This window comes from Alexandromys fortis, unplaced genomic scaffold (genome assembly GCF_014885135.2).
Source record: "Alexandromys fortis isolate MF-2015 unplaced genomic scaffold, M_Fortis_MF-2015_v1.1 scaffold_3, whole genome shotgun sequence".
Taxonomy (NCBI): domain Eukaryota; kingdom Metazoa; phylum Chordata; class Mammalia; order Rodentia; family Cricetidae; genus Alexandromys; species Alexandromys fortis.
This window is the reverse complement of record NW_026067909.1, coordinates 12155413-12168504: the sequence shown is the minus strand read 5'-3', so window position 1 is coordinate 12168504 and position 13092 is coordinate 12155413. Positions and strand designations below refer to the sequence as shown.

Here is a 13092-nt window from a genome sequence, read left to right as displayed (position 1 = left end):
GAAGAAGACGCATTGTGCAGACATCTGCCAGGAGACACTCTGCCTTTTCCCAGCCCTCCCCCACGCCATGTAACAGGGACTGGCTCCTCAGAGGTCCTTGGAGAAAGCACCTGTCTGTGTTACCTGGAGCCACAGGAAATACTAATTTCCAGACTTGCGGCTTTTATCTCGGCACCCCACCTCCCCATCATTCGTCTACAGTGAGGCCTCTCTGACACAGAGGAAGCAGAGGGGCTCTGGGGCCTTCAGGACTCTCAGCAGCACCTGCTGTTCCCACAGAAGCCATCCAGGCCTCAGGAGGCCCATGTCACCAACACTCCAAACAACTCCCAGGAACCTGAGGGTCCGCTCCACACAGACCTGAGCTGTGTTTCCAAGTCAGGCCTCAGAGTACAAGGGCAGGGATGGGTTTAGGAGAATCCATCTTTCTGAACGTGAAGCAAAACCATGACAGAGGCAGCTGAGGGGCAGCCAGGCCCACTTTGGGGTGCAGTGCCAGGGGTCCAGGGTCTCCTCACCATGCCCCTGCTTGTGCCCCCCAATCTCTTAAGTGTCTTTCCAGTGAGAAGCACAGATTAAAAACTGTTGCCTTGAAGCTAAATCATCTCCAGAGCTTAGATGCCAACTTACTATTTTTCACTCATGTAGCCAACAAACACGCATAGTCTGTGCCAGGTTGGAGCTGAGGAGCCAAGTGTACCTCACAGATGAATAACCAGATTCACCCTGAATGACGCCTTCCCAGAAGGCAGCTGGTGTGATCCCCACAAAATTGGGGGCAGCAGGAGTTGCTATGGGGGCTCTTTAATTCTGAAGGAATAATTTCTATGCATGTGTGAGTGTTGCTCATTTCCCTATTTGTCTCTTTGCATAGGTGCACGTGTGTATGAGCTCACATGTGTGCACGTGGAGGCCAGAGGACAACTCTGTCATTCCTCAGGAGCGAGCCATCCACCTTGTTTTCTGAAACAGGTCTCTCACTGTGTCTTAGTTACTCTTCCATTGTGGACAAAACACCATGACCAAGGCAAGCGATAGAGAGAAGAGTTTATTGTGGCTCATGTATCTTGACAGAGAGGCATGGCAGAGAGCGGCAAGCATGGTGGCGGGAGCCAGAAGGAGAAAGCTCACATAAATGGTAGGCCGGATGCAGAGAGTGAACTAGGAGTAGGGCAAAGCTATCAAACTTCCAAGTCTACTCCTAATGATGCATTTCCCCCAGCAAGGCTGTTCCTCCTAAACCTCCCCAAACAGCGCCACCAATGGGGACCAATGTTCCAAAGCCTGAGCCTTTTGGGGAGCTATTTCCCCTTCAAACCACCACACACAGAGACCTGGCCTCAGGGATCAGGTAAAGCTGGCTGACTACGAAGCCCCAGAGCCCCTTCTGCCTCTACCTCCTGAGCACTGAGATTATCAGTACAAGCCACCATGCCTGGTGCTTTATGTGGGTGTGAGGCTCAAATGCAGGTCTGGCAAATGGTATATTAACTGAACCACCTTCCCACCTCGGGAGCTTATCTGCGAAAGCCTTGCCAACCTGGAACTGGCTGTCCTCAGACTGACACATCCTCCTGCCTCTGCCTCCTGAAGGCTGGGATGACAGGCGTATACCCCACTCCCGGCAGGAGTTCTCCCATAGCGCTAGCTGCTGTTCATATTCTCGGAAGAGCTTCAAATAAAACCCAGACATGAAGGCAATGGGTCACAGATGGCCTGAGATTAACATCCTCTAGGGACCATGTCCCTGAAGCCAGCAGGGAACAGACCCCTCCTAATCCCAATGCTGCCATCTCTCACTAATTGAGATCAATTTGTCCTTATTAATGTCATGGCTGGCTGAGATTTCTCTCTCTTGAATAAATACCATTTCTTAAATATCAAACCTCTGAGGCGTATTCTCAAAATGTTAACAAGAAATGGAGAAGACTCACAGGCTAACACCATCCCCTGCACTGTGTGGATGCTTATATGGGGGTGCAGGTGTGTAGGGTGCATGTGTATGTGTGTGCACGTACCTAGAGGCCAAAGGTCAGATGATGTCTTTCCTCGGGTGCCATTCATATCTTACCTGGATCTGTGTGGGCTTGTGTATATAATATGTGTGCAGTAGCTGCAGCATGCAAATGAGGATACCAGGTCCCACGGAAATAGAGTTACAAACAGTTGTGAGCTGCTATATGAATGCTGGGAACCAAGCCCAGGTCCTCTGCAAGAGCAGCCTGTGCTCTTAACCAGTGAGTCATCTATCTCTCTGCCCCCTGCTTTTTAAAAAGAGGCCCTTCACTGGTCTGGAAGCCACTAAGGGGGCTCAGCTGGCTAAACAGTGAGCCCTAGGGATCTTCCTATCTCTGCCTCCCCAGTGCTAGGATTACAAGTGTAAACCACCCTCAACTTTTTTATCCAACCGTTTTGATGTAATGGATGAAAAAAAAGGTCTCATCTGCTTCTTCCTCCATCCACATTAGCAACCAAGAGCCATGATGTAAGCATCTCACACATGGAGAGCTCGTTCCAAGCTAATGCAGGCTGGGGGAATGACAAGCACCAGCCAGGGCTGCCACAGGCCCCTGTGGAGGCAGCACTGGAGACTACACATGGTCCTATGTGGAGTGAGTGATGTGCCTTCCAAGCCTTGGCCAACACTGGGCTTCTGTGCAAACTGCCTTCTTCCTCAGAAGAGGACTCTATTGATCCCCGCCATCTTGGGGTTTGCTGATTGGCACGACCTTTCCTGCAGGGTGATTGTCAGTTGCGGTTTTCCTCTAGAAAACCTTGGATCTATAGCCCTGGCATCTTTCTTCCCAGACCACAGTGTTCTACCGGACTCCTACTCCAGTCATGTCCCTCACTGTCCCGACCATGCTAGGACTCCTTACAGAGGCTTCTGTAGCATTGATCATGCAGCATTGATCCAGAGACATGGGAGTAATGCCCATGGACCCCTGGCTGCTCTCCACACCCCCAGAAAAACTAGCCATGGTAAAGGTGAGTGCCATGCCCAACACATGAGCCCTAAAGCCTTCCTGGCTCCCAGAGGACCAGTGGGGTGATCTTACTATGAGCATTAGAAATGCTTTTCCAAACCCACAAGCCTCCCTGGAGAAATCACTTCCCACTGTGAGCATCACACTGCCCCCAGTCCCGAACCTAGCTAGATCTCAGGAACATGAGCTAACAAGAGAGCTGTCCAGCTAGTGTGTGCAAGGATTCAAGGTGTGCGTACTACTGTCACCTGGACAGGATCTAGAATCACGCGGAGAGAAACCTCTGCACACCTGCCAGGGAGTTTCCAGAGTTGGCTAACTGAGGCAGGAAGAGCCAGAGGCACCATCTCACTAAGCTGAGGCCTCAGGAATAAAACCAAAGTGAGCTGAGCACCAGTCTTCATCTCTCTACTTCCTGACTGCAGATGCCAGGTAACCAGTTCTGGCTGGGCTTAGTGCTACGGACCCACGGCACTCTCCACGGAAAAGCCACTCAGGAATATTCTGGAAAGTATGAGAGGCCACAAAGGGGAAGGCTGACATCTACCATGGACCACACAGGGACTGGCTACTGTGATGTGACCTGTGACCTCTGCATGTTTAACCTTCATGAACAATATCCCAGGTCAGCCAGTGAGACTGGAATGAAATGGGGATCCAAGTGCCACACTGTGTCCCCCCATAGACCCCTCTGCTTCTGGAAAGAGATCGAAGCTAATGACATTCTATAGTTTTGGTAGAGATGGAGTTCCCACTATGCCCGTGACATTCAAACTGTGCCACACCTGGGAATCCTGAGTATCTATCTGGTGTGTGAGAGAAGGCCTGCCCCTTTCGTCGTTGTCCCCAGCGAAGGTCTCCCACCACAGGACTATACTAGAGACTTCTCTCGATGCTGAGACAGAATAATTAACAGAAGGTGGTGCAGTGGATGAAGGTGCCCACCGCCGAGACTAATGTCCAAGCCTTGGGATCCACACCGTGGAAGGAGAGAACGGACTCTTGTGAGTTGCCCTCTGACCTCCACATACACACCCACATATGCATGCAGAAATAAATAAGTAAATAAATACAGAAAATGAAAGCGATGTGAGGAAGGGTTAGCTTTGGCTCACAGGACACCATTCATCATGGTGGGGAAGGGATGAGGCCAGGAGTGTGGGGCGGCTGATCACACCACACCCACAGCGGGAAGCGGAGAGATGAACACTGGTACTCAGCTTGCCTTCTCCTCTGTAGCCAGTCCTGGATGCCAGTCCATGAGATGGTGACACCATCCAGGATCTTCCTCCTGAGCTAAAACCTCTCTAGAGGGGCTGAGGAGATGGCTCGGGGGTAGAGGACCTACTGTGCATGTCTGAGGGACAGAGTTCAATTCCCCACCGACTGGAGATGCAATGAACCCTGGGGCTCCTTAGCAGGCCTGGGTAGCCAGATCTGTAAGCTCCAGATTCAGTGAGAACCTGAGTCAAGTAACAAGGTGAAAAGAATACAAACAGAATTGACTCTGCTTTCTGCCTCCTGGTGTGTGGCCCTGTGTATACACCCATATACAACACACACACACACACACACACACACACACACACACACACACACAAAATCAATTTAAAAAGCAAGAAAAAATCCTCTTGAAATGCCTCATAGACACACCCAGAGGCATTTTCTAGCTGATCCTAAATCCCATTGAGTTAAAACCCTGGACCAACTATAACTGTAATCATTTGCATTTTTCAAGCTTCTCCTCTTGTATACCTGGCACGGAGGTGATCCATGCTCGCACCGCCCCCTAGTGGTAGTCACGAGAAACTACATGAAGCTGTGGGCAGGCTGCTCCTTACCCAGTAGCTGTCTACCCAGTTCTCTTTCCTGAGGGTCCATCAGAGGCTGGACACCAAGATCACAGAGATAGAAGGAAGATGCAGCTGTGCCTCAGCTGCAGAGACCGAGTCATGAACTACTCATAACCCACATGCAGAGAGAAAAACGACAGGCTACTGCAAAGGTATGTCTGAAGGGGGACAGAAATTTCCCTGGCCAGGTGGGAATGGGGCATGGAGTCCCACTTGGCTGCAGAGCATGTGGTTTCTGTCACTTGGCTGCATAGGAGTCACCTACACCTGAGAGATCCTGTCCCTAGGGACAGTGGTGGCAGAGAGAGACTGAGACACTTTGATAAGCAGGGGCTTAGCTATCAGGATGTCAGAGCCAGGCCCAGGGGACTCAGGAGAAGCCGGTGGCCCATTTGTATCCAGGTCCAGGAAGAAAGTGGCTAGGGGTCAGGCTTGGCTTTGGCATCTGGGTTTGGGCCAGGCTGTAGCCCCCAGAAACCTGGAGAAGCTGAGGTATTCCTCTCAGAGTACAAGAAAGTGTGAGGACTGAGCAGGTACCCAGACCTCCTAGGAAGCTGGGGTCAGGCTGGGGAGCAACAGAGATGGCTGGGCCAGAGGGACTCCCTGGCGATCCCAAGAGCTATGTGCTCTTCAGCAATGCCTGGGAGATCGGGGAACGGTGGGATGTGGAAATGTGAGAGATTATCAAAATTCCAAATCAAGTTTTGATTCATTTATGTCACACATCCAGGCTAAGAGAATCAAATCGTTCACACTGGTGATAAGCCACCCCATTCCTGACCACACACCACACCTGTGCTGGTCATGCCTCTCACATGTCTCTTGCCCAAGTGTACAGAAAACATGGCTGGCGGTCCTCCTTGGTGTCTTCTGGCTAAACTCTGCTCATCTGCCCCGGACCTGAACAAGTGTGTCAGGCATTAGCTAATCACCATGTAGTGTCCGTGCTACGGTGTCACCTACCTCTGCCACGGCCAGGCAGATGGCTCCCCGTAAGTACACAGAGCAGGCGGCCCTTCAGGGAGCAATGGCCATATTTTAACATCTGCCTGCTCACCTCTAGTCACTGTTGGGTTCTGACAGGGGCCGACTGTGGAAAAGCAAGCTCCTCCAGTACGAGCCCACAGACAAGCTCCTTCTGCCCAGTGTCATCACTGACAGCTCACCTCCCCCTTCCTCACTGCTCCTGAGGCCATCTGGCTCCCCACAGGGCTGAGTCTCCCTGAGCTCATGGTTTCCCTGTGTGACAATCTAGCCCTTCATTGGGGGCAGTGTCCTACAGCAGCCCCAGGAGCCGTCTTTGTGAGAATGTGTTGCCAATCACATGACTGAACACCCCACCCCTGAGGTGCAGGAAGAATGTCCATGGCTCTTGTCAATGAGTTTTCCCTGCTGTCTCCAAAGTGCCTGGCCCTCCTATGAAACCGTGGTTTTCCCTGCAAACCTTTAGGATGCCATTTTTATTTCTATTCTTAGAGCTCTGGGCCCTTGGGATACCTGTCTCTGTTATGACATCTGTCAACTATTATACTGTGCTCTGAGTCCCTTCCAAGCTGTGGGCCACAGGACTTCCTCTCAGGTACTGTCCTGAGAGGTCTTTGCATGTTTCTTCTTCCTCTGGAAACCTACGTTCAGCCCCTGAACTCTGCTATGGGACAATCGTCTTGTACCCTGTAAAGATTGGTCACTTGTACTGGTTTAATAAAATACTAATTGGCCAGTATCCAGGAAGGAAGTATAGGCAGGGTGACCAGAACAGGAGAATTCTGGGAAGAGAAAAGGCTGAGTCTGCAGTAATCACCCAGACGCAGAGGATGCAAGATGAGAATGCCTCACTGATAAAAGGTACCAAGCCACGTGGCTAACACAGACAAGAATTATGGGTTAATTCAAGATGTAAGAGTTAGTTAATAAGAAAGTCTAAGCTAATAGGCCAACCAGTTTATAATTAATGTAGGCCTCTGTGTGTTTCTTTGGGACTAACTGGCTGCAGAACAGAACGGGACAGAAACCTCTGTCAACAGAACCTGGTAAGTCAGCTTTACACTGACCTTGGTCCCCCTCCAGCTGCTGCTATCTCTTTGCTCGCATTCCTTTGAAGAGCCTTGACATTCAAGCCGTTCCCAGAGACTTGTCTACTGTGTGAGTCTAGATCCTATCAGGTCGTCCATCACTACTGAGCAGCACAGGAACCAGCTTTGTGAATGAATGACTCCCAGCTCCACCGAGCACTTGGGATACAAGGTAATGGGACTCAGGTCTGGATTCTCATTTCTTAAAACTGCAATTCCACTGTCCCATACATTGGCAGCGGGCTCTATGTGTCTCGGAGCCCAGACAACTCATTCATGCTCTAAGATCTCATCCACACTGCCAATCATGTGGCACGGTGACTGGCTCTCTTCTGCTCTGCTGATCATGCACACAGAATCAGATCCAAAACCTTATAGTCCTGCTCATTTCGAACCGCTGGTGCCCAGCTCTGCACCCTCCCTGGCTGGTTGCTGTCCAAAATCTGGTACAGGCTGACCCCAGGGCCTTTGCACAAGCCACCAGCTCCAGACCTCCTTCTGTCGGTCCTTTCCTTCCTTTCTCCTGGCCTCTGCTCTGGTGTCACGAAGGTCATCTGGGGTACCAGCCTCCACTTCACTCTGCTCTCCCACCATGCTTTGCCTCTCTTGCTGTCTAGCAGACCTGACATATTATAGTACATGTCTGCTTACTCGTTGGTGATCTGTCCACCTGATGTGCTCTCGGTGGGAGCAGGGTGTGGCCTGGCTGACCTCATCTCCCCCAGCACCTGCAAGCAGCATCACCTGCAAGTGGCTGTCATTCAAGTGTGCTGCGAACTGGCCTGGCCGAGATGGCAGATTCAACTCCGATTACTTTCCATCATAAATATGTATCGTCTGCCAGTCACACTTCGGGTAGTTCAGGCTCCTGTCCCTCGTCTAGAAATACAACTCCGACTCCCGTTTCTATGGGAACACAGAGCCTGAATCCCAAATAAGACTTGCAGAATTTTGGAGAGCAGAGACATAGAAATGAGCGGCTTCCCCAGCCACATGCCCTTGGCGAGAACAACAGGCTTCTAGCCAGTATGGCCGACAATAGTGCCAGATTCTTACCTGACTCCAGCACCTGTACTGTTGTGATGGACAAGAGATACATATTTGGGGACTTGGGAGATGATGGCTCCCACATGAGGAACTAAGTTTGATCTCCAGATCTCATTTTTTAAAAAGTGGGGGTGTGGTGGCATGTGCCTACAAGCCCAGCACTGAGGGGTGCAAGGCAGGTGCCTTGGGGTTCTGAGGCCTGCCAGTCCAGACTACTTTATAGATTCAAGACCAAGTGAGAGACCCAATCAGGGCAGACAGTATGTACTGAGGAATGACACACGTGCATGTGCACCTATGCACACATGAACCTGCTCTTGAATACACACACACACACACACCACATATTCAGCCTTTACCTTCATTTATAAGCAGAGCTCTTAATAGCCCTTGGGATTCTCTAGGCATAAACTTAAGAATGAGACAGGACCAACTTAGCTCACAGTCTCCCTCAGGTTGAGGCTGATGCAGGGACAGCAGCAAATCAGAGCTGGGGTTTCCAGCCTTTCCCTTTAGGGCTGGGGACCGGGCTAAAGGCTGGACTGATCACACCCATCAACAATGTAGTCAGCTTTGCCATGGCCACCTCTAAGAAGACAGGAAAGAAGACACTGGGCCACAACTCCTAGTGAGGACAGGCTAAGCAGACGCCTGTCTAGATTTACATGGAAACTCCCTAAGAACAGCCATGCATGGGCACGTGTGTGCCCAGGTTCGTTTCCTTGTGGACATTTCCAAGGCAGCTCATACCGTGTATGATACTACAGTGGGGCATCCCAGGACCCTGCTTATGACCTCATGAAGAAGAAAGTCCCTAGAGAAGACAAAGTGACCTTAATCTTAAAACAAAACAAATATACCTGATACCAATGGCACAGGGCACCCTGGAACCCCCAGCAAGGAAGGACATTCCAAACCCCTGGAGAAAGGGGGCCCAGAATAGCCCTGAAGAATTTATTCGTTTTCCAGCAAACCACAGCCTCTAGAACCATGACATCAGCTCAGTGCCAAGTAACAGTCATCACTGGCCAGGGTCTAGGCTGAGCAGCTGCGTTAGAACATGGTGAGTACAAGGATTACAGGGTTCCTGGTCACCAACAAAAGGCTTTACCCTCTGATCCTGTACGACAAGAAAAACCCTTCACCTCTCCCTTTCTGCATCTCTCAGTGTGGGAATCCGGCCTGAAGCTCCATGGGAAACATGCTGCTCTACAGTGGGATGTGTTAGGAGATGTGGGTTGTCCATGTTGAACACCAAATAAATGGAGGGCTGATCCCTCACTGGAAATCAAGCCTACAGCGTCATGCTCCATGTTTCCCTTTGTATGAACTGACCAGAAGAGAAGGTTCCACTGAAGCGGAAGGTAGATGAGTGGCTGCTTAGGCGGTGGGGGAGGAACAGAAGCGGCACTTTAGGGGGATCAGGACCTCCTTTGGGAGTGCTGATAGAGCTCTTACCCAGAGGGCAGTAAGTGCTGAGCGACATTCTGAAAGCTCTTAATGCCACCAAATTGGTTTTGTCAAACCTTTTTAAATGGTTAAGATGTTAACTTTGGTGTCCTATGCATTTTTCCTAATTCATTAACGATTATGAACTGAGTTGTATGTTCCCAGAAGGTCATGTGCCAGGCAAGGCCCAGTGGAGGCTGCTCGCCCTCCCCGCCGGGACGGCAGAGGGGAGAACACAGAAAGTGACAAACCCCTGCCCATCAAGTTTGCACTCCTTGAGACAGACGATTTACTCAGCACTTTCCAACGGCTACAGAACCGAAAGTGGCCTTACTTCATTGCCTTTCTAGAGCTTTCTACAGAGATGAGTCTCAGCATTATTCCCACTTTTCGGTCTAAAGGAAGCAGGCTGCGTGGACGGGCAAACAGAACCATGCAGCGCCTCCTCCCGCATGAGGTACTGTGGCCACAGTCACTGGCCCAATGCCGCCTCAGAGCGGCACCTGCCACAGTGGAGTGGTGGAGTCGGAGGCTCTCTTTACCTGAAATGGCGTCTGGCTGTTGTAGTTTTTCAATTCCTTGTTTCCGCCCCGAAACAGCAGCACTCTGGCACAGCTGTCCTGCAAACGGAAAAGTGGAAGTCGCTTGTGAGCTGGTGACATGGACTTTATCCAGAGACGAGGCTGCTAAGTTCAGGCTCATAGGAAAGCCTGACTTAGTACTTCCAGGGAGAACGAAGAAAGGCTGGGGGTGGGGAGGTCGGTAAAGTGATTGCCATGCACGTGTGAGGACCTGAGTTTGAGCCATGGAACCCATGTGAAAATGTCAGGTGCTGGGACCGGAGAGATGGCTTAGAGGTTAAGAGTGGGTGCTGCTCTTGCAGAGGACCCAAAACTGGTTCCCAGAACCCACAAGGCTGCTTATAACCCCCTGAAGCTCCTGGGCAACCCCTCCTGGATCCTGCAGTCCTTTCGAAGTTGTCTTAAGTCTCAAGGACATTCCTACAAAAGGCTAGGAATAAAGCCTCCCCTGGTCCTGTTATTCACAGCCACACAGGTGGGATCTGGGAAGAAGAGCCCAGAAGCCCTTTCTACTCTCACCCACAAAGGCTGTTTCCAGAGCCCATTGAACCAACCCAAAAGGCTGACCCACCCTTCTGATGATGGCCAGGCTGCCAAGGCCATTCTAATACAGCTGCTCTGGCTTGAGTGGAGACCTACCATTCCAGCTGGGCAGGTTAGTGGTCTGGCTAAGGGGCAACCCCTAGGAAAGAGGAGACACCCCAAGGGAGGAGGGGCCATCCCTAGGAAGAAGGAGTGACCTCTAGGAAGGAGAGACCACCCCTAAGAAGGTGGGTTTACTTTAAGCCATGCTAAAGAGATGGAAGGAATAATTATCCCTTTAATGAGATACTGTCATTTTCCTTCCCAGAATTCCCTCTGCCTAGCAGAGGCCCTATGATCCTCCACATGGTTCAGTTGAGTCTGCTCTCCTTTCTGATGCAGGACTCAAAAGTCTTTCCTCTTTTCTGTGTCTTCCTTTTGGATGCTGGCCAGAGTTTGAGTACGCTTTCTTTTGGTATTTTGGGCTTCCTTACTTTTTTCCTAAAGCCTGGTCCCCGTCATGCAGCTGCTTGTCCTCCAGGTCTGAACTCCATGCATGGGTTTTCCCGTCTCTCCAGTCTCCCTCAGGCAGCTGCGGAGGTTCACAGCTTGCCTGCCCTGGAGATTTTCTTCACAACTCTAATAAAAAGCTTCCATTTGAGTCTGCTGTTACATTCCTTTACTAATGAAACCAAGAACCCCAAGAGGGGGCCCTGATTTCTCTGATATCATAGGGACACCGTGGCAGAACTCCTCCAAATTCTTAGTTAACAGTTCCAGTCATTCTTCAGAACTGAAGGGCCAGGGGTTTCTGCATCTTACTAACAGTTATGCTTCAACGTGTGTGTGTGTGTGTGTGTGTGTGTGTGTGTGTGTGTGCGTGCGTGCGCGCGCGTGTGTTCTATCCCTCACTACTCCACTTCACTTGCCTGGCGCAGAACTCCACTGAGGTAACAAGAGGTCACAAGAAGGAAGTACTAGTGTGTGAGAATGCCTTTGCATGAATTGATTAAGAAGAATGGAAACGAAGGGTGAGGTGAGAAACCAGGGCAATCTGAAGCTTCAGGAGGGTGAAGCAGGCAGCCCGAAGGCATTGATGCAGAACTTAACCATTCCCCTGCACTCTCTTGGATGGCTTGAGTCTTATCTGGCAGGTTTCCATCCTCAAAAAAAAAATCAATGAAGTATGAATACATCAGCAATTTATGTTCATCTTCTAAGGACCATTTTACTGCCAGGTTTTCTCTTTGTGCAAATTTTCAGAGACACTTTAAAAATATGAAGCTTCCCTGAGGGCAGTCTTTCTGAGGCCACCCTGCACTTAGCCATGGGCCCCGAGTCGCGGGCTCCATGAGCTGTGGGGTGCCATTATCCTGTCTATTTTGCAGGTGAAGGGACAGGCTGAGAAGTCACAGTCACCCATGCATGTAGGAAGTAGACAAGTCAATGGCCATGTCAGTCCCTGGGGACAAAGCAGAGCGTCACGGTTCATGCGACTGGTGGTGGTGGGAAGGTGGAGGAGGGCAGGGACACAAGCAGCAGCCAACTCAGGCTGGGCTGTTCTGAAGGTCTTTGTGTGGCCTTCAAAGGAAGACAGGGTGTGTCTGATGAAGATGAGACTGGCGGTCAATAGGCTGAGCCCTGGTGTAACAAGAAGAGAAGCTGTGGTCACAGGCGTCAGGATCCCCACAGACAGACAAACACAGAGACATCGCAGAAGCAGGCAAGTGCAGGAGAATCACGGGAAGGCACTATAGGGCAGGTCTCAGTATTTTTCAGTAGAGACCCAAATATACAATGACAGCTGGGCTTGAACTGTGAATACTGTGGTCCTGGGAGGGGCATCAGAGGCCTTGGCAAGGATGGGTGATGGGGCAGGTGGAGATGGACCAATAGGGGACAGACCTGGACAAGCAAGATGGGTGTCACATGAAGCTCAGCTTCGAGCTCCATAGAAAAGGACATCAGTTACAGAGCAGGGAGGATCACAGGGACTGGATCTCCTAAGAGGCCACCAGGTGGTGGGGGCATCAGGTGAGCAGGGTTCATTATTGTGAGATACTGGGGAATACTGACATTCTAGAAAGCACCAAAGTCTGTGGGTAGGCAAAGCTGATGTCACTAAATGACAGAATCTAGGTACCAGACGTATGAGGCATGGATGCCAAGAAGTGCCATTGGGAAGAAGAGTTGGAAGTGCCACATAGATAGGGCCTGTCTGGAAGAAATGGACCATGTCAGGGAGAATATGGCCATCAAAGCAGCTTGCATGGGCATGGGTAAGGGATGAGCTGGGGCATATACCACCAGGGAGCTTGGAAATGGTGTGTTTCTATTGGGCCTGGCAAACAGTGGAGAAGGATAAAGCCAGAGTTGCAGTCCATGTTTGTCCAGAAGGGCCAGCACTGCCAAGACCAATCCAGGACTTCACACCTACAGCACAGCTACACGAAGCACCATCACGAGAATGTCACAGTCATGAGTCATTCATTGTTCAGACACAAGGCAGGACCTCATTTCCAGGTTAAGTTATCCTTGGACATAACCTGTGGTGGCAACCACGGACCAAAGATGAACTCAC

At 50.7% G+C, this 13092-nt stretch overlaps 1 protein-coding gene across 5 annotated transcripts in view; it reads right to left on the bottom strand.

Annotated features, from left to right (window-relative positions):
* The window catches only part of Shank2 (SH3 and multiple ankyrin repeat domains 2), a 434250-nt gene that overhangs the window by 313339 nt on the left and 107819 nt on the right, over positions 1-13092 (bottom strand). For all 5 annotated transcript variants that reach the window (XM_050137009.1, XM_050137013.1, XM_050137010.1 and 2 more), the window contains exon 10: positions 9951-10028. In XM_050137009.1, the coding sequence (XP_049992966.1) occupies positions 9951-10028 (78 nt within the window). The remainder of the gene's footprint in view (positions 1-9950; positions 10029-13092) is intronic.